The sequence below is a fragment of the Pongo abelii genome, chromosome Y, assembly GCF_028885655.2.
Source record: "Pongo abelii isolate AG06213 chromosome Y, NHGRI_mPonAbe1-v2.0_pri, whole genome shotgun sequence".
NCBI lineage: Eukaryota > Metazoa > Chordata > Mammalia > Primates > Hominidae > Pongo > Pongo abelii.
Window position 1 is genome coordinate 14,555,038 of NC_072009.2, and position 19,472 is coordinate 14,574,509.

At 45.9% G+C, this 19,472-nt stretch overlaps 1 protein-coding gene across 1 annotated transcript; it reads right to left on the reverse strand.

The window, feature by feature from the left end:
* Nucleotides 1-377: 377 nt before the first annotated feature.
* On the reverse strand, nt 378-3,138 carry LOC129053389 (testis-specific Y-encoded protein 3-like). The gene is made up of 6 exons (XM_054545427.1): nt 2,665-3,138; nt 1,968-2,045; nt 1,728-1,839; nt 1,481-1,626; nt 1,292-1,373; nt 378-597 (listed from the first exon to the last, which is right to left on the reverse strand). Exons 1-6 carry the CDS (start codon nt 3,016-3,018, stop codon nt 575-577), a joined length of 795 nt encoding a protein of 264 aa, XP_054401402.1. The 5' UTR covers nt 3,019-3,138; the 3' UTR covers nt 378-574.
* Between the last annotated feature and the right edge of the window lie 16,334 nt (nt 3,139-19,472).

Sequence of the window (19,472 nt, forward strand, 5' to 3'; positions counted from 1 at the left end):
GAACTTCAAGATTTCCATCATCCTGTGCTTATCTATTGTGTATGATGATACCCAAAATGAAGGATTTTAGAGGTCCCAGCAAACTGGGCTGTGGAAACCTTAACCCCTTTCCTTGAACTACTTCTGCTTCCATAGGACAAAGTAAGTTTCCAACTAAGCTGTCTTTTGCTTTGACCTCCCCAACTCTGTCCTGTAGGAAGAATCCCAACACATTCCACACCCATTCACTCCACAATTTTAGAGGCCCAGCTCCAACACAGACGGGTCAGTTCCATGAAGAAAATAAAGCATATTGATTGATCAATTCAATATGACACCCAAATCCAGGGGATAAACGTACACACACACACAGAAACAAACACACACACACACAGTCAAACATTCTTGAGAATATTTATTTGGCATTCCATACAATCCAAGTTTACCCCCTTTTCCTGTCTGATTTTTTTGTGACTGGGTCGGTTTTTCCTTTACTTCCTGGGCATAAGACCATGCTGAGTACTGACATCCTGCATACGGTAGTAACTTTTTAGGAGTTCTGCTGTTTTAAGTAAGGTCCGATGCTCCCTCACAGTCAACTCAACATCTGGGAGTCCCCTAGAGAAACACAAACGCATGTCAAAACGCATTTCTCTCAGCCATACTTTGAAATGTTTTAATTGCAGGGCCCGCTGAGAAAAGGATATCCCTTCCCCATTTGTGATCTCTTAAACTTCCTCCTACCATGGGTTACAAACTGTTCTCCGCAATACCTGCCCCATTCCCAGTACTCTCTGTGAGGGGAGTCAGCTAACAAGATGCATTGTACACTAAAAGCACACAGAAATCTGATGCGGCAATAGCTCAAGGAAATCCATCAATCTAAACAATCCTTTGCGGTCTAGGACAGGGATGACCAGGAGGCACATTCAGGGAGCCCAATCTCATGGAGTAGGTAGGATGACTGCCGCTGGGGTTGACGGCCATGGAATCAAGGGCTACAGATTGAAGTGAATGATTTTCAGCTTCACTTCTCAGTGATTCTGGAAATGGACTATGCTCCCCTGGGCTTAAGACTCACAGCTATAACCTGCCTTGCAGTGCAGTCTCTAATCTGCCTTTTTCAGCCCAACGCCATGAATGTCCTGGATTCTGTCACTCTCTCTCGTCCTCTCAAGGAATTTCTACATATAGGAAAGCAGCCTCAATTTCTACATTTCTGAAACGAGCGTCCAGGCTCCCTGAATAGGCAGGTGTGTCAACCCCCTCATAGTGGGCATCAAACAGCTCCAGTTCCAACTGAACGGCTCACCTGAAATCTCTGTTCCCTCTTCAGGTGGCTTCATCCTCTTGTAGTACGGCAGGGGATTGCGCCACAGGTCCTTACATAGGATCTGTCAGGGGAATCAATCGGCAAACGCCTCATCAGGGCTCAGACTGGTGACCCAAACAGGTGGGAACACACCAGGGTCATTGCTGATGTTTCCCAGTGAGGACCCACCTCAGCAATCCTATTAGATCCTGCGAAGTTGTGGTCAGAAAACCAGTTGAAGAAGTTAAGGCTGCTGTTGTGGTGTCTGCGGCGATAGGCCTCAACTTCATAATCTGGATGCCACTGAATTGGAGTGGAATGAGAAGCCCTGTATTCTACAGAGACAGAAAGTTTTGTGGGAAGGGGACTGGATCACGTTGGCAATGATCCACCCACCATCTTCCTTCCACTACCCATCCTGGGAGCCACCTGTCACCTGTGATGTTCACCAGATATTCCTTGGTAATCACTTTATTCTGGAAGTAGGGGTTACTCCGAAAGAACAACATGATCCTGCAGAGATGAACGGGATGCTTCACTTCTTCCACCTGTCAGGACAAGGTGGAGAAAGTTTAAATACCTTTTTGGGTGAGGTGCCAACTGTTGCTCACAGGAACCAATTATTTCCCTTACCCTCCCCCACTAAACCCTCTAGCCTCAGTCTTGCTGTCCTCACCTCCAAGTTGATCATGTAGCTCAGCATGTCTTCATCTTGGTCAGTGATCAGGGCTGACATCTGGGGGTGGTTTGCAATCTGATTTAGGTCAAAGAGCCTTTACATTTACATACGGTGGAAGGAGAAGCTAGGAGCAACAGGGAAGAAGGCCTAAGAGCACCCAGAGGCTGGGGTAGGGGATTTCTCAGATCTGCTTCCACGTATATGACCTCCTTTCGCCTCCCCCTACCCCTAAAATAAGGCCCCTTGGCTTCACAGAGGGTGTATAATTCTGAGGCTGACTGCACTGACATGCGGAGGTGCGATTTGCAGAGACTTGCTGGTGTCTGAGGAGTGGCAGAATCTGCTTATAGCCGAAGACGCCCAGTCCCAGATCGGACTAGAAAGGGGGAGCAATCACACTGCCTTAAAAATAGCTTGATGCACACAAAAACCTATTCTGGTCTGAACTCGCTTCTGTTCTTCAAAAACATGCCCCAAACGTCTGCTGCTCGGCATCACCAAGGGTTTCTCTGCCGCACGCAGGAAAATAGTACCCACGCCTGCTGCAGTTTTCCCTAGCCACATTTGTCCGGGGCAACTCACCTTTGTTCCCCAAAGGTGGCGTCACATCGATGCCAAGCTGCCCATAAGTTACTTACACTTCCCCGAGAGCACCTCTCCACCAGAAAGGCAGAAGAAACACTGAGAAGGATACAACATTGGCCCAGAAGCCAGGGACGCTCTGGATGACCGCGCCTCTGCAGTCTAGGTGGGCCTTGCGCCTCCGCTCCATCTTTTCCCTCTGCCGAGAAAAGGCCTTCCTGGCTTGGGCATTAACCGGCCCCAGCTCCACCTGAACGGCCAGCAGCTCCTCCAGTGCAGACTCTGGGGTCATGGGCCCAGGGCCAGGCTGTGCCCGCTGGGCCTCCTCCTGCGGCTCCACGAGGCCCTCCTCCTGGGCCACCACCTCCACCTCCGCCATTATGTCATCCAACACCAGCACCGCCTCCTCCCCCAAAGCCACCTGCTCACTCTCCACCCCGGCCGCCCCCTCCTGTACAGCCTCCATCCTGAAGACGGTGCCCTCCTCCGCACTCCCACTGAGCAAGGCCTATGCTGCCCGAACCGAGCCACACGAACCCGGCCGCAGCCTTTATTGCACCCAGTGGGTCAGCGGGCCCTCAGTGCGCATGCGCGGGGCTCCCGGGCGCCCCCTAATGGACTGCGCGGGAAGAGCGCAGGGAGCCGCGCTGCGACCGCCTTCCTCCCATGCTGGCCAATGAATGGGAGGGCGGTGGGCGTCTCCCTGGGCGGCACAGCCACTGGTGGGCCTGCATCTCCAACTCCCCCTAACGCCAACTCCTCTCCCCAAACCTCCTCCGAGAAGCCCTTGGAGCTTGTGCCCGGTAGCTCGGCATCCTGGGACAGACGGGCTGCGTGGCATTTGGAATTGTGGGCACGGCAGCCCTGTGTCCTGACATCCTGAGTGTGGCAAGCCATGAAAATCTCTATGTGTCATGAACACATGAAACATCTCTCTTCGTTAGGCAGGCCAGCTGGATGGTACGGAAGCAATACTGCAGATCCAGAGAACTCTCTCTGGTTGCTGGGGCCAGGTTGACAGGGGCGGCCTAGGGGAAGTGAGTCGGGCCGGGCACGTGGGAGGAAAGTCGCCTCCTTGTGCTAAGGTGAAATTGATCTGTTGTAGAGGCCAGAACCCCGGCACACACTATCGCAGGTCGAGGCAAATACAGGCTCTGCGTACCATGCTTCCTCCCTGAGGATGCTGCAGTCCAAGGAGCATTCCAAAGGGCCTCTTGTCCTATGCCCTGGGCACACCAGAGGCCGGCCGCCAGGGTTGGCCATTGATGACTTGCGCGCACGGTGTTTTGCAATGCCTTGCCGACCCAGAGGCTCCCGCACCCGCTGCAGTGGCTGCGGTGCCTGCTGGTGGTGCTCTGCAGGCCCAGGGCCTGGGCCTCTGGCTCCTGAGCTCCTGTGCACAGTTGAGCCTGCGGGGGAGCCGAGCCCTGTGGCCATTGCAGGATCTGCGGGTCCAGCGGAGCTCCTCAGGAAACCTGGGTCCACGTGGGTGTGGGACTAGGTTCTCAGCAGGGCGATGCCCGTGGGTTTTTAGGGAGGGTGTCTGTGGGGGATCGGTCCCCAAGAGCCTAGGGGTGCGGAGGTTGGGCTGGGCTGCGCAGGCCGGGATCTGTGGGAGCACACAGGACGGCACCGTGTTCAGGCTGGAGGCTCTGCTGTTGAGGACGGCCGGAGTACAGAGCAAGGAGGCGGCCTTGGAAGAGGAGGCGGTGCTGATGGTGGAAGACATAATGGCTGAGGTGGAGGTGGTGGTTGAGGAGGAGACCGACGTGATGTGGCAGAAGGAGGGCCAGCGGGCACAGCCTGGCCCTGGACCAAGAACACCTGTGCCGTCAATGGACTCGCTGGAGGTCCTTCACTTGGAGCTGGGCTCCGTGAGTGCCCCAGGCCACAGGGCATCTCCGCCTTTTGGGCCAGAGCCATATCCTTGCAGCTTGCTTGTAGCAGCCCTGGGAACACGTGGTAGGCAAGGGGAGCCAAGCACAGCACTCACAAGGGAGAATCGCGGCGCCAAGGTCCCTTCCCGCGCAGCAGAAAGTCGAAGGGCACGTTTCCCTGGGAACGTCCCTGGAGGACGGGCAGTCTCTTTGCCATTGCCAGCCATTCAACCACCCCATGCTCTCGGTGCCCGTTTCCAACAGGCTCAGCCCAGAAACACAAGGTGCTTAAGACGGGTTCGCGGTGCATGGGGCTGCCGACCACCTCAAGGCAGGCACCAGCTCCCCAGATAGGCTTTCTTCCCCCTGCCGGCGCCGAACCCAAAGGGGTGTAGGCCTTGAGTCTATATAACCTCCTTTGCACCCACGCAATTCCCATGGGGAGCGCCAGGCACAACTCTGCCGCCGTTTCTTACTACAGGACTTCCCTCAAGTGGGCAGGCCCACCCCTCAGGGAGACTAGGATGAGAAGACAGCACACACCCGGACATCAGCAGAGCAGGTCCGGCACTCAGCACACAAAGGCCTCCTGCAGCTCATGAACCCGGAGAAGCAGCCGCCTCACACCACCCCGTGCCACCCCGCCCCTCCGCTCCTCAGCTGCAACCACCTGCCCACTTCTTCTTCCTCTCCGCTCTTGTCAGCCCAGGCCGTCTTGGCCGGGGTCCACCCACTCCACAAACCACCATAGCTGTGCCGTTGCCTCCTCGCCAGACAGAGACACAGGACCAACAACGGACGGTGACAGGCCAAATCTCTGGGAGATAGCCCTGCTCCACAGTCTCTGTGCTCTTGCAAAACTGCAGGGCGTCACGAGACTTGCCCACCCAATCATCTGGAGGCTTCCTGACCAGAGGTAGGTTGTTTGGCACACGAGATGTCGGCCTGGGCCAGAAACCATGATGAAGTCCTGCTTTGCTACATGATGGATTTGTAGGTCAGGCTGGAGAGCCTGGGTCGGTGGGAGGGGTCCAGTTTCTGAGTCAGTCTGTGGTCCCCCTGGGGACCAGGGTTGTCTCAGTGGGAGAACTGGAAAGTGGAAACTCGTGGTTCACTACAGCCCAGCTAGATAAGATGGTCGTATTGAATCCATTCTCTTTCTCCTTGATCAGGCAGGTGGAGGACCTCAGCGATCCCGGTTACCGGCGGCGGGATGAAGATTTCATGTCGTCACAATCTCTATTTCGACAGTGAAGTCATCATTAAGGAGTACCGTGTTGGCATCCTCGGTAAGGAATGCCTCCCAGCATGGTAGGGCAGCTGGTGTGTGGGAGGTGAGGTCTGGCATGAACCTTCCTGACTCGTCTCCCTGCAGGGTACAGAGTGTCTCATTCCACTGCAGTCCAGTGGTTCTGGGATCATGAAGGTCAAGCCTCCAGCTGCAGGCAGTACACCTCCTACCTGACCTTATCATATTGGAAGACACAACGGCTGAGCTTATCATATGACAGACATCATGGCTGAGGTGGAGGTGGAGGTTGTTTGGCTGAATAAGACTGCCCGGGTTTTGGCAGGATTGCTGAGGTGGGGTTCGCCGTGGGGCATCCTGGGAAAGGACTTCGCTGGTCATTCCTTGGTCTCCGGGGAACTGGCTTTAAGCTGTGACCTGAACTCCCCTGGACCTGCTTCTGCAGTCCCCTAGATCATCAGCCAGGGCCTATGGCTCAATGCTTTGCAGTTCTATCCCATGGAGGGAAGGACAGCATTAGAGACAGAACAGAGAGGAGGCCAGGCGAGCAACCAAGGATTGGCAACTCAGAGGCCTTTGAGTCCTGGATCTGTGCCCCTCATGGAGAACCCAAGGATCATGGAGGAGACTGCAGTGAGCAATCCCAGGCAATCCATGGTTTGGGGGAGAAAGGCCCATCAGGAAATTATAACACCCACATGTCAGGATTGGGGAACGTTAAGCCACTAGGATGCATATGTGGCTAAAGTCAGTGGGTGAGAAGCAGGGCTTAAGGGATAGCTGTCTCATCATCACTTGCCAGCTCCATGCCCTGCCCTAAGATCTGCTACCACCTGGGGCTCATTTTGAGCTCAACCAGGGCCCTCTCCCTCTCCACGCAGATGTCCACCTGAGGCCCACCTAGGTCTATGCCGTTTTAGAATGTTTCTCCCAGGACTGTCTTGTTCTGTTTCCATGACCCTGGGCTGCCCTGACATGTGTTATCGTCTCTGACATCCTCCCTCCCAGTGCCCTGCCTTCCCATACAAGATAGTCCACCTCACAGGGAATCTGGAGGACCACACTGGGATCCAGTGTGCGGAAATGTTCTATTTTCTTCATGGACAGGTATTTTGGAGCTTCCTCAGGAGCTGGGAATGTGAAGAGATCACAAAATGGTTGGGGACCTTCAGTGTGTGTCCAGGGAGGGAACCTGGCTGGCAAATAAGGGCCACCTGAGTAATGGTATGGAAATCCAGTGTCAGTTATCTCCTTAAAGACCTGCTTTGTTACATCACCTACTATTAATATAAAAGTTAATTTCTTACAATAATGAAAAAACAAATTTCAGTATGAAGAAATATAATTTATTGATAATTGTATGGAAGAACTCCTGACTGATCCATTTTCCATTGTAGTTCTTATGCGAGACTTGAGGTGTTTAGCAAGTTTTAACATACAGACAAAAGACTGGGAGAATATGTTCACTAATCCTTGGCAGAATTAAAAAAAAAATAAGATATCAGTATAGACAGATTTTCAACGAAGCTAGATTTGTTATTTGATTTTCATCTTAATGTTACATTATTTCTATTTGTAGTTCTAAAATACTCTTTCTTCTTTGAAATGACAGATGTATATGGTGGGATGTGTCAAGTGCCCTTGGTCCGATTAAATGAAACAATCATTGTTCTTTTGGAAACTGGAGTAGGGCTCACGTGTCAAGCTAGACTACAAAGTAGGCAGCATGCGGTTTGAGGAACAAGATCTTCTAGTGCCCGAGCTCTTTCTTCCTCTATGTACTCTATATCCTTATTTTGCTTTGCAGTTTACAATGTCATGTTGTTCCCTACTCCCTTCTTTCCCAAATTTTTCGACTAAAAACTCCTCCAAATAATAAGAAAACACTTAGCAAAAAAAAAAAAAAAAAAAAGGTATTGCTGCATGTGGTCTTTTCCCCAGAAAGATATGCAAGATATGAAGGGAACAATAGGATCAGGAAGTGTACTCAGAAGATGAAACTGTATAATGTGAAAAAACCCACTCTGAACAGTTCTGGCACAGGCTATCTGCCTGCAGGCCCTGGTATTGACCCTTAAGCATGCTGTTCAGAATTCCATTATAGAGGAATTAAGGTGGCCAAGAATATATGTTTGTGTGCGTGTTTGTATGTGTGTGTGTGTCTGTGTGTGTGTATGAGGGAGTTTCACTCTTTCTTATATATGTATATATGAGTGTGTGTATACATATACATGCATATGTGTATACACACACACACACACACACACACACACACCCCTACGTACAAGAGACAGAACCTCACTTTCTTGCCCAGACTGGACTGGAGTGCAGAAGCTCAATCTCTGCGCACTGCAGCTTCATTCTCCTGAGCTCAAGTGATCCTCCTGAACAATCCTCTCACCTTAGCTTCTTCAGTAGCTGGGAACACAGGCACACACCTCCAGTCCTGGCTAATTTTTTGTATCTTTTGTAGAGACAGGGTTTCACCATATTTTCAAGCTAGTCTCCAACTCCTCAGTTCAAGTGGTCCACCCACCTCGGCCTCCCAAAGTCATGGGATCACAGACTTGAGCCACTGTGCCCTAGAACATATATTTCTAAATATTTCAAAATATTAATTTTGGCTGGGTGCGGTGGCTCACACTTGTAATCCCAGCACGTTGGGAGTCCAAGGTGGGTGGTTCAGGAAGTCAGGAGTTCAAGACCAGCCTGGCCAATGCAGTGAAACCACGTCCCTACTGAAAATATAAAAATTACTTAGGTGTTTTGGTGGGTGCCTGCAATCCCAGCTACATGGGAGGCTGAAGCAGGAGAATCCCTTGAACCCAGGAGTCGGAGGTTTCAGTGAGCTGAGTTCGCAGCAGTGCGCTCCAGTATGGACTACCGAGCTAGACTCCATTTCATAATACTAATAATAGTAATAACAATAATAATTGTTACTTGTATCATTCTGCATGAGAACAGTGTAATACAATTAAGAGCAGATGAGTACATAGGAACTTACTTTCATGGAATATTGTTCTTAACATAGTTGTTCTCAATTTTCAATGCACATAATTTTTCCTTCATGAATCTATAAGCTTGAGGTTTGAACACTCCACACTCAACACCTGTAGGGAATGCAAGTGAAAGCCTGCAGTCAGAATGTTACATCCTATTCCATGGGTACTAGCTGTTCCAGTGACATTTGTTAACATTTAGAAAAGGGTTGACATGATGTGCATAATTTTAATCAATCCTGGTGTTGTCTCTGAGTAAACAAAGTGCATGAGTGACATTGGAGATACTTCATGCTTTATCCCTGGATATATACTTATCTTCTAGTTTCATTTTTGTGTGTTTATTTTTGAGGTAGAGTTTCGCTCTTGTTGCCCAGGCTGGAGTGCCATGGCGCGATCTCAGCTCACCGCAAACTCCACCTCCTGGATTCAAGCGATTCTCCTGCCTCAGCCTCCCAAGTAGCTGGGATTACAGGCACTGGCCATCGTGCTGGGCTTATTTTGTACTTTTTTTTTTTTTTTTTAGTAGAGATGGGATTTCTCCCAGTTGGTCAGGCTGATCTTGAAATCCCAACTCCTAGTGATCTGCCCACTTCAGCCTCCAAAATTGCTGGGATTATATGCAGAAGCTACCGCTCCCGGCCTTTCTAAATTATTTATTTATTTATTTATTTATTTATTTATTTATTTATTTTGAGATGGAGTTTCAATCTTTCTTCCAGGCTGGTGTTTAATGGTTAAGTGGTGCGATGTCAGATCACTGCAACCTCTGCCATTCAGGTTTAACCGATTCTGCTGCCTCAGCCTCCTGAGTAGCTACGATTACAGTCACCCCCACACCATGCGTGGATAATGTTTGTATTTTCATTAGAGATGGGCTTTTGCCATTTTACCCAGGGTGGTCTTCAAATTCTGACTTTAGGTGATCTGCCCGCCAGTGCCTCCCAAAATGTAGGATTGCAGGCGTGAGCCACCGTGCCTGGCCTTCTGTTTTCATCTTACGCCATGATTGGTTCGTCTTCCAGCTATGCTCCAGTCACCCTGAATTATGTTATACTCACTTTGATTCCAATAATGTACGAGCTTTTTTGTGTCCAGGCTCTCGCACAGGGCATTTCCTGTGTTTGGATTCCCCTTCCCTTCTTGTCTGCCTTAAATACTACTACTCATTCTACTCTATCCAGAGCACTTGATGGTGCACATTCTGAGTTTCTAAGTAAAATATAGATGTATGTTACATAGATTTTTATGGAAAGAATCATCATAGATTTCCTCACCTTTAAAAAGTGTCTGTGACCCCATAAATATTAAGATTCATTTGTTTCTGCCCATAATCAAACGTGAAACAGTAAAAGCATACACTGAGACCTCCTCATTTCCAACTGACCCAAACAAATTATCTGTCACAGATATTCTGTCCCTTTTCTCAGTTTTTATAGCACTTTATGTCTTTTTTTTCTTGAAACAGAGTCTCACTCTGTTGCCTATGCTGGAGTATAGTGGCATGATCTCCGTTCACTGCAACCTCCGTCTCCCGGGTTCAAGCAATTGTCCTGCCTCAGCCTCCCAAGAAGTTGGGACTACAGGTGTGTGCCACCAAGGCTGGCTAATTTTTTGTAGAGACAGGGTTTTACCTTGTTAGTCAGGATGGCCTCAATCTCCGGACCTCATGATCCTCCCTCCTTGCCCTCCCAAAGTGCTGGTGAGCCACTGCGCATGAACTACTTATCTCTCTTTTTACATCATTTCTATTTGTCTCCCTTTGGACTCAGCTATCACTGAAGGCAGAAACAATGTCTTATTCACCTTTGATCACAGAACTTAGCACAAATGGATTCATTTTAGCTGGGAGAATGTTGAAGCTTAAATCAATGTGCCTGGAATTTAAAATTAGCAATTTTCATATGCTAAAATTCTGGAGGATACAGTGCTTGCATCTTCTAACTATTACCCATACATTTAAAATTTTGACAGTCATTGCCCATCTTCAGGTTGTAATGTGAATACCAAGAAATACAACATTTCTGCTTAATAAAATATGACAACCTTCAGGTATGATAGGTTAACACAGACAGAATCAGTGTGATGGTATCTGCTTCTCCAAGATAATTTTTTCCAATTATTTTATTTATATGAATTATAGAAGTGAAATAAATAAGTAAAACAAAGGGGGATAAATTGTTGGCAAATAATTAAAAAGTCTCAGAACATAAGGATGCTTATTTACAGATTAAAAGGCGAACACCTAGCAAAATAGCATGAAAATCGATGAAAGCAGACTCGTGTCAAGATACATCAATGTACAATTTGAGAACACTGAGAACAAAGAGAAAATGGTGTAAGTTTCCAGAGAGGTAAAAATAGGTCACGAACAAAGGATGAGGGACCAGATGATTTAGAAATTTTCAACACTGGCCAGGCATGGTGGCTCATGCATGTAATCCCAGCACTGTGGGAGGCCAAGGCGCAGTTTGGGAGGCCGAGGTGCACTCTGGGAGGCCAAGGCAGGCGAATGACCTGATGTCAGGAGTTTGAGACCAGCCTGACCAACATGGAGAAACCCCATCTCTACTAAAAACACAGAATTGTCCAGGCATGGTGGCGCCTACCTGTAATCCCAGCTACTGGGGAGGCTGAGGCAGGAGAATCACTTCAATCCAGGAGGTGCAGGTTGCGATGAGCTGAGATCCTGCCATTGCACTCCAGCCTGTGCAACAGGAGCGAAACTCCATGTCAAATTAAAAAAAAAAAAAAAAATCTCAACACTACCGCTATAAAGCAGAAGGCAATGGATTATGGAGTTCTGATTTGAAAATTCTAAAAGAAACTGATTTCTGACATATGTTTTTATTTCCAAATAGACTAAAATCAAATGTACAAGGAGAAAACATAACATTTTTCAGACATATGAGAACTCGAAAATTTTGTCTCCAGGTGAACCTTTCCTCAAGAAATTACTAGAGATTTTTTCCTACCAAAAAGAAGAAGTAAACCAAGAAAGATAAAGATGTGAAATGCAGAAAACAGGACACACAAGAAAAGAGAAAGATAAATTCTTAAAAGGGTAGTGAATGTAAGTCCTAGAATGAGACAATTGAAACAGGCCTGGAGGGCAACCAGTCAAGACTGTCGTAGGGAAGCAGGCTATAAGAGAGTGTTCTTCAAGGTGGGAGCATTTATACAGCAATTGATGTGAATAAAAGTCTTGATATGAGATTTAAAAAACTACTAAAGAATTTTCAATTGAGTTAACACAAGTTGAAATAAAATTAAGTGGAAATTGAACAACAAAATTAAAACCACTATTTCTCAGCAATCCATGGATTATCATAATAGGAATTTAAATGTACTTAGAACTTCACGATACTGCAAATATTACAGATTAAATTTGTGAGTAGCAGGAAAAGTGACATTACAATAGGAGTTTAAAGAGAAATGTTTCTACAACAACTTGAAAATTAATGTACTAGATATTTAAATAAAGAACTTTTCTTCTGTTCACCTTTGTTTCTCACAGGGTACACTCGCTGTGTAGCCCAGGCAGGAGTGCAGTGGCATCATCTCCATTCACCACATCCTCTGCCTCCCAGGTTCCCCCTCTCGACTAGCTGGGATTACAAGCATTCGTCACCATGCCCAGCTAATATTTTGTATTTTTAGTAGAGGCCAGGCTTCACCATGTTGGCCAGACTGGTCTCCAACTGCTGATCTCAGGTGATCTGCCCGTCTCAGCCTTCCAAAGTCCAAAGTGCTGGGAATACAGGCGTTAGCCATCGTGCCCAGCCAACTACAGTACTTTTTACCTAAGCGACTGGACGAGTGGAGTTGCTTTGTTTTTTTTCTTTTTTGACACATGGTCTCGCTGTGTCATCCAGGCTGGAGTGCAGTAGTCTGATCTTAGCTTACTACAACCTCTGCCTCCCAGGTTCAGGCGGTTCTCCTGCCTCAGCATCCCAAGTAGCTCGACCACAGGAATGTGCCACTAGGCCTGGCTACTTCTTCTATTTTTGGTAGAGACAGGTTTTTGCCATGTTGCCTAGGCTGGTGTCGAACTCCTGACCTCAAGTGACCCACCAACCTCGGCTTCCCAAAATGTGGAAATTACAGGCGAGAGCCACCACGCCCGGCCTGGACTTGCGGTTTTTTGACATAAAAAGAAAGCTGTGGAGGAAAAAGCTTGGTTTGTGGGGGCACCTGAGGTCAGTTTGGTTCAAAGGTTTGGGATACCTATTATCTACTGGCAGTGATGGTATGTTGTTAATGTACAATATGTTCATGCACATAGCATATGTATATGCTCATCAGATGTTTTCAGGTAAAACAAATAGTCATTCCAGTAGTTTGAGCCATTACAGCAATTTCCACCAGGGGATTTCACAGTCGAATTCCAGTTGTGGGCAACAGTGATTAACATAATGGTTATTAATGAGAAGAGATTTTGAGACGTCCAGCCATGTTGAGATGTCAAGGCCTTGAAGGGATGGGTTTGGCATATTATGAAGAAAGAGTGCATTGGACTGGATACTAAGAAACACATTGAATTGTTTTTCTTGCCTCTATAACATGAAAGGACAATTAGAGATATAGAAACAATGGAACATTTCACAGCATGGCTTGACATTTCACTGAACTTTTATCCTTTTAAGCATATACAAAGTTTGTGGATCACACCCTGAGAGCTGAATTAGAGTGAGAATTAACTTCCCGGTTGCCAAAGGAGAACAAGGAGAATGAAGGTGTCCGCAGTTAACAGTATTGGATTAATTGAAATGAAGGTTGACAGACTTTTTTGGCTTTCCAACAAATTGAGTAAAGAAAAGGTAACTGCTTTTCTAATTTCACACATACACAATAGTGGATAAATTAAAAATTACACAACCCATATATTACGGGTATCTCCTAGAAATGTATATGTACATGGGCAAACTCACAGTGTGCACATACGTGTCTATAGCTAAATAAATACAAACCCATTGACCAACAGTTAGCAAGTTAGAAATTATTCTTCCATTTCACCATTGCCTTTCCCAGAATTTTGTCACAAATATGATTTTTCCACATATTTGACGCCTACTCTCTGGAGGGATGTCATGTATACACACAGTAAAGCTGTGAGATATCACAATGTTAGTGTCAGAGAAAACAATAACACCGGTTTTATAAAAGAGTAATTGTGAGGAGAAAGTTATACTTCACATTACTACAAATACACAAGTAGGATTTCATTAAAAGCTGAAATCAGTCAATATAATTTGTTTTTAATGTTTTATTTAAAATACTTAATTTCAACAGGATTACTCAAGGAAAATAACGGTAGTCGTAATAAATAATGAGGAAGAATTCCCTCTAATTGTTGATTATTTAAAATGTGAGTAAAATACTAAAAGACACTGTATAATGTAGTTTCATGAAGCATTCTTTATGGTTTACATAAAATTAATAGTCTCAATGGAATATTTGGAGACTGTGAACATTCCATATATCAATTTATTGTACTTTCACTTTATTACTTACTTGCGTATCATCACTGATGGAAATAAAAATGTGTATATTTACACATATGAAAAACGTGGATTTTTGTTTGTTTTCTAGTCAGAGAAAGTTACCAATAATTTTGTCTATATAGGAAACTTTTTGCAAACCCAAATTCTGAACTTTCTTTTCTTTTGAAGATTCTTATTTCAGTCTAGGTATGAAAAGGAATTGGCTGTGATCATTCTTTGATTTCACTGTTATTTGTGAGTTTCTGATACAGAGTTAGGAATGTACAGACTTTAAAACTTGCTTTCTTTTTCTTCGTCTCCCTTTGGACCTGTATATGTGATTTCTGCAGTAATGTGCACCATTATCTCACATATGGTTGCTGAAAGATACAAGCATAAATAGAATTCTTAGTTTCACTGAATCTTGGGGAACAGACAAGTAAAACTGAAAGATAATTATGGTATGAATGTAAGTAAGCAGTTTATCACAGAGGTACAATAAGGGTGAAAATCTATTTAAAAATACATGCCTCATCCAAAACATGAGGTAGTAAAAATGAAACATTTAAGTTGGCATGAAGAACAGTTTAAAAGTTGTGATTATTTCCGGTGAGAGCAAGTAGCTGAAACATCATGAGGAAGTCCTTCAAAGCTACATGTTGGATTGCTGGTCAGGATGGTAAGCCCGGGTCTGGGGAAGGGTTCTAAGATCCAGGTCAGTTTGAGGTGCTCCTGGAGCTCAGGGGTGTCTCAGTCGGGGAGCTAGGAAGGGGAAACGCATGCTTCACCCCAGCTAGAAGGCCACCTCAGCCCACCTAGATGAAATTGTCCCTTGGCTGTCCTCTTTCTCCTTCTTGGACAGGCAGGAGGAGGAACTCACTCATCATGAGTACAACTGGCAGGAAGAAGTTTGCCTGTCATCACAACATTTACTTTGGCAACGAAGTGCTCACTAAGGAGTATTGCGTTGGCATCCTCAATGAGGAGTGCCTCCTGGTATGGTAGAGGGGGTAGTACCTGGGAAGCTCGGCCTGGCGTTAGCCTTCCTGACTCCTCTCCCTCCAGGATACAGGGCGACTGGCTCCACTGCAGTCAAGTGGTTCTAGGCTCATTCAGGTGAAGGCCCCAGTTTCCTGCAGGGCACTGCCTAACTGAGCTTCCTCAGCTGGTTGGCTGACTGTGACTGCCCAGGGTATGGCAGGTTTGCTGAGGTGGGGCAGCTATGCGGCGTCATGGCAAAGGACCTTGTTGGACATTCCTCGGCATCGGAGGAATTGGCTTTGGACCGGAACCTGACCTGTCACGACCACTTTGCCCAGTCCCCGAGGTCATCAGCCAGGGCCTGTGGCTCAATCTCCTGCAGCACTACTCAACGGAGTTAGGCCCTCAGAGAGGGAACAGAGAAGAGGACAGGGAAGCAGCCCAGGCCTGGGGGTTGAGAAGCCTGTGGGTCCCGGAGTTAGGATGCACATAGAGAAGCCAAGGCTCAGGGAGGAGATTGCAGTGAGCAAACTCAGGCCATCATGGGCTGGTGGAGAAAGGTCCATAAGGGAACTGTAGTTCCCACATTTCAGGATAGGGGAACCCTAATCTGCTAAATAGGCATAATTAGCAAAGGTCAATGGGTAAGAAGCCAGGATCAAGAGATAGCTGCCTCATCATCCCTTGCTAGCTCCCTTCTCTGTCCTGAGGCGTGCCACTACCTGGCCTTCAGTTTGGGATCCACCAGGGCTGTCTCACCCTCCATACAGATGCCCATCTGAGGCCTGTCCAGGTCTACATCCTCCCAGAATGGCTCTCCCAGGCCTGCCAAGTCCCATTTGGATGAACCCAGGCTCTCCTGACATGCTTGTTCCCCTCTGCCATCCTCATTCACCCAGCAACTCCCCACCCACAAAAAAGGCAGGCCATCGCACAGGGAATCTGGAGGACCACACAGGGCTCGCAGGGGAGGAAATGTGAAGAGACAGCAAAACGGAAGGGGATCCTCTGTGTGTTTCCAGGAAGGCAATCTGGCTGGACATTAAGGCCCACCTCACTATTGCTGAGGACACCCAGTGTCTCTTGGCCCTGAGCATGTGCACACAAACACATTGTCTAAATGGCATTGACATCAATACTACCTGAGTGATCCTCAGATCCTATACAACCCCTGTAAAAATATCAATGACCCATTCTTCTTAGAAAAGTAATCTGAGAATCCTAAATTTCCTGTGAAACGGCAGAACATCCTGAAAGCCCAGAGCAATCCAGTAAAACGCACAAAGCTGGAGGCATCACACTACCTAACTTCATGATATACTACTACAAAGCTTTACGTACCGAAATAGGATAGCACTGCAGAAAAGCAGAGACTTGAGCTTATGAAAAACAACAGGAGCCCAGAACTAAGTCACTGCATTTGCAGCTAAGTCACGGCCTTTTCCCAAAGCAGCAACAACGCCCAGTGAAAAATCAAGTATCTTCTATAAACTAGGTTGGGGACAAACTGAATAGCCACATAAAGGAATTTACAAGTGGATAATTTATCACCAACCTCCAATGTCAGACAGGAAACAATAAAAATACCAGAACAAATCACAAGGAAGAAGCTCCATGGCATCTCTGTAGGCAATGATGGTCTCAAAGTGACTGCAAGAGCACAGTAAACACCATCAGAAATAGAGGATGTAATCATATCAAACTAAAGTGCTTCACCACAACACAGAAAACTAAAGAAACAGAAGGGGCATCCTACAGGATGGGAGCAATGATTGGGTCACCATAGATCTGTTAATGGGTCAATATTCAAAGTACATAAGGAACTCCCCACAGCTCAATAGCTTGAAAACAAATGGGCAAAGGCTGGAATACTCATTTCTGAAACTAAGACATACAGTGGTCCAGAGGACACACTAAAAAGTCCTCATCATCCCCAACCCACCAGGAAAATGCAAATCAAAACACAATGAGATTTCTTCTCACTTCAGTCAGAATGCCTATTTTCCAAAAGACAAGAAAAAAAAAAAAGAAAAAAGAAAACCCTCATTTCTGGTGAGGATGCAGAGAAAAGGAATTCCTTGCTCACTTTTGGTGAGAATGTAAATTGGTGCAGGCATTACAAGAAGTTTTATGGGTTTTATTTAATATAAACAGTCTTCAAAAATCTACAGGTAGAACCACCCACCATATGATCCAGCAAATCAAAATACCCGGGCACGCCCACAAGTACACAGATCAGTATGTTGAAGGTGTGCATGCACCCATGCAAGTATTGTTGCACTCATTACATTTTCCCTAGAGCCAAAATAACGGAAGCAACCTGAGTGTCCCTCAATTGATGAGTGGATTAAAAAAATGGGGTAAATACACCTATGCGGAATGGAAAAATGTAATGCAATAATAAATAAGGAAATCCTGCCAGTTGTGACAATGCGTGTGAATCTGCTGAATGTGTGCATGCCATTTTGTTAAGTCACATAAGCCAGGTATCTGAAAGGCAACTAGCACATGACCTCATTCTTATAAGAAATTGAAAAAGCGGACTTCACAGAGGTAGTGACTCCGAAGGCGGGGGTGAAGAGGGTGCACTGAGGAGATGCTGGATCAAGAATTCATATTTCTAGTTAGAAAGGAGGGATAGGTCAAAAATATTTTCTTCAGCCTGCTGACTATAACTGGTGATAATGTATTCTTTCTCTAACAAAATTCTAAGACAGTGCATGTCAAGTTTTTTCACAACAAAAATGACAAGTATGTGAGATCACGCATATGTTGATTAGCTGGATGTATCCAATGCATAATATATATGACCTTTTGAACAACACTCCTTATGTTATAAATATGTATCATTTCATATGACAGTTTCAAATAAACATACAATTTTTAAAACGCCTTAAGAGAATAAATGTCAATAAACTATTTTATTATAAAGCGGTGCTTTTCATTTCTATCAAAGTCTTTTTCATGACACAGGAAAGAATGCAACATCGTTTGGTAAGTTAAGGAAAAATATATATGTGCACATATATATATATATAAATTTATAAATATGAAAATCGCAATGAATGCTGACGATGAGTTGAAAGATAGAAATTAGAGGCACGGAGACTACAGTCCATGAATTGAAACCTTCACTGCATGTTTGAAAAGAAGACGTGAGGAGGTAGAAGAAAAAAGCAAAAAACTCAAAGCCATGCCAGGGCCATGGGTCACACCTGTCATTCCGGCACTTTGGTAGGCTGAGGTGGGAGGATTGCCTGCACTCAGGAGTTCCAGAGGAGCCTGGGGCAACATGGGCCCATATCCAAAAAGTAATCAATTGCTAAATTAATACATAGCTGGGAAGGGTTGCATGCACCTCTAGTGCCAGCTGTGTGAGAGTCTGAGTTGAGAGGATCACATGGGTGTGTGGTGTCTGGGATGCAGTGGGCTAAGACCCTGGGGCTGCTGTCCAACCTAGAAGACAGAGTAAGACCCATTCTCGGAAAACCAACAAAAAAAGAGTCACATTCGGCAAATTAAAACTACGTAGTGTGAGGAGAATCAAAATAAATGAAACATCATTAGAGCCTACGCGATCCGATGGAGGAAACCAGCTTTCACATAATAACAGCGCCAGATGGGGAGAACAATAAGAAAGGGCAGAGAGAACACTGTAAGTAATAATACACCAAACTCCCCAAATGACTTAAAAGACATAAATGTAAAAAGAGTGCTCCTTTTCCATTCAAAGCCCTTAATAACAAGTGCAAGTGTCTTTTTCTGAATCCCTGACATGCATTCAGCTAGCCTGAACCTCTTGGTGAAGTTCCCAGACCACGATGTGCCCTTTCTATATGCTCTCATTTTCTTATTTCCTATCACTTATCTGTAGCAGGTCATAACGAATCATGATTGTTTGACATTCTTTGACACAATGAATAATTCAGGTATGAGTTCATTAAACAATAGTTTATGACATGTCGTGAAGAAATTCTGTACGCATGATGTTGGTTAAAAGATAATACAAAACTGAAATGGAGGAAGAAGAACATTTTCTACGTTTCATCATCGTGCTTGTGTTTACGCAGCATGTATCTACGAACTATAGCTGCCTGCTGGAAAATCATCTGACACAATCACTTGAAAGTTCTCCTTCCGCTTGGGAGACCACAGGCATACCCACTTTTTCACTTTTCCACCTTTTCGATACACTGAGCGGGATGAGTGGAATCCATGGGACTTTTGGCTTTGCTGCAATGCTCAGTATTTGTTTTTAACACTGTCATTGCTAGATTGGCCTGAAATAAACCGTTCATTATGGCTCACAAAAAGAACTCATCTCTTTCAGC

What these genes read in the sequence shown, in the direction of transcription:
- LOC129053389 (XM_054545427.1), bottom strand. Translation starts at nt 3,018, where the DNA reads ATGGAGGCTGTACAGGAGGGGGCGGCCGGGGTGGAGAGTGAGCAGGTG. An exon ending in CTGGCTTCTGGGCCAATGTT is followed by an intron (nt 2,046 to 2,664) that starts GTATCCTTCTCA and finishes GACCTAAATCAG; the next exon opens with ATTGCAAACCACCCCCAGAT. An exon ending in GCTACATGATCAACTTGGAG is followed by an intron (nt 1,840 to 1,967) that starts GTGAGGACAGCA and finishes TTGTCCTGACAG; the next exon opens with GTGGAAGAAGTGAAGCATCC.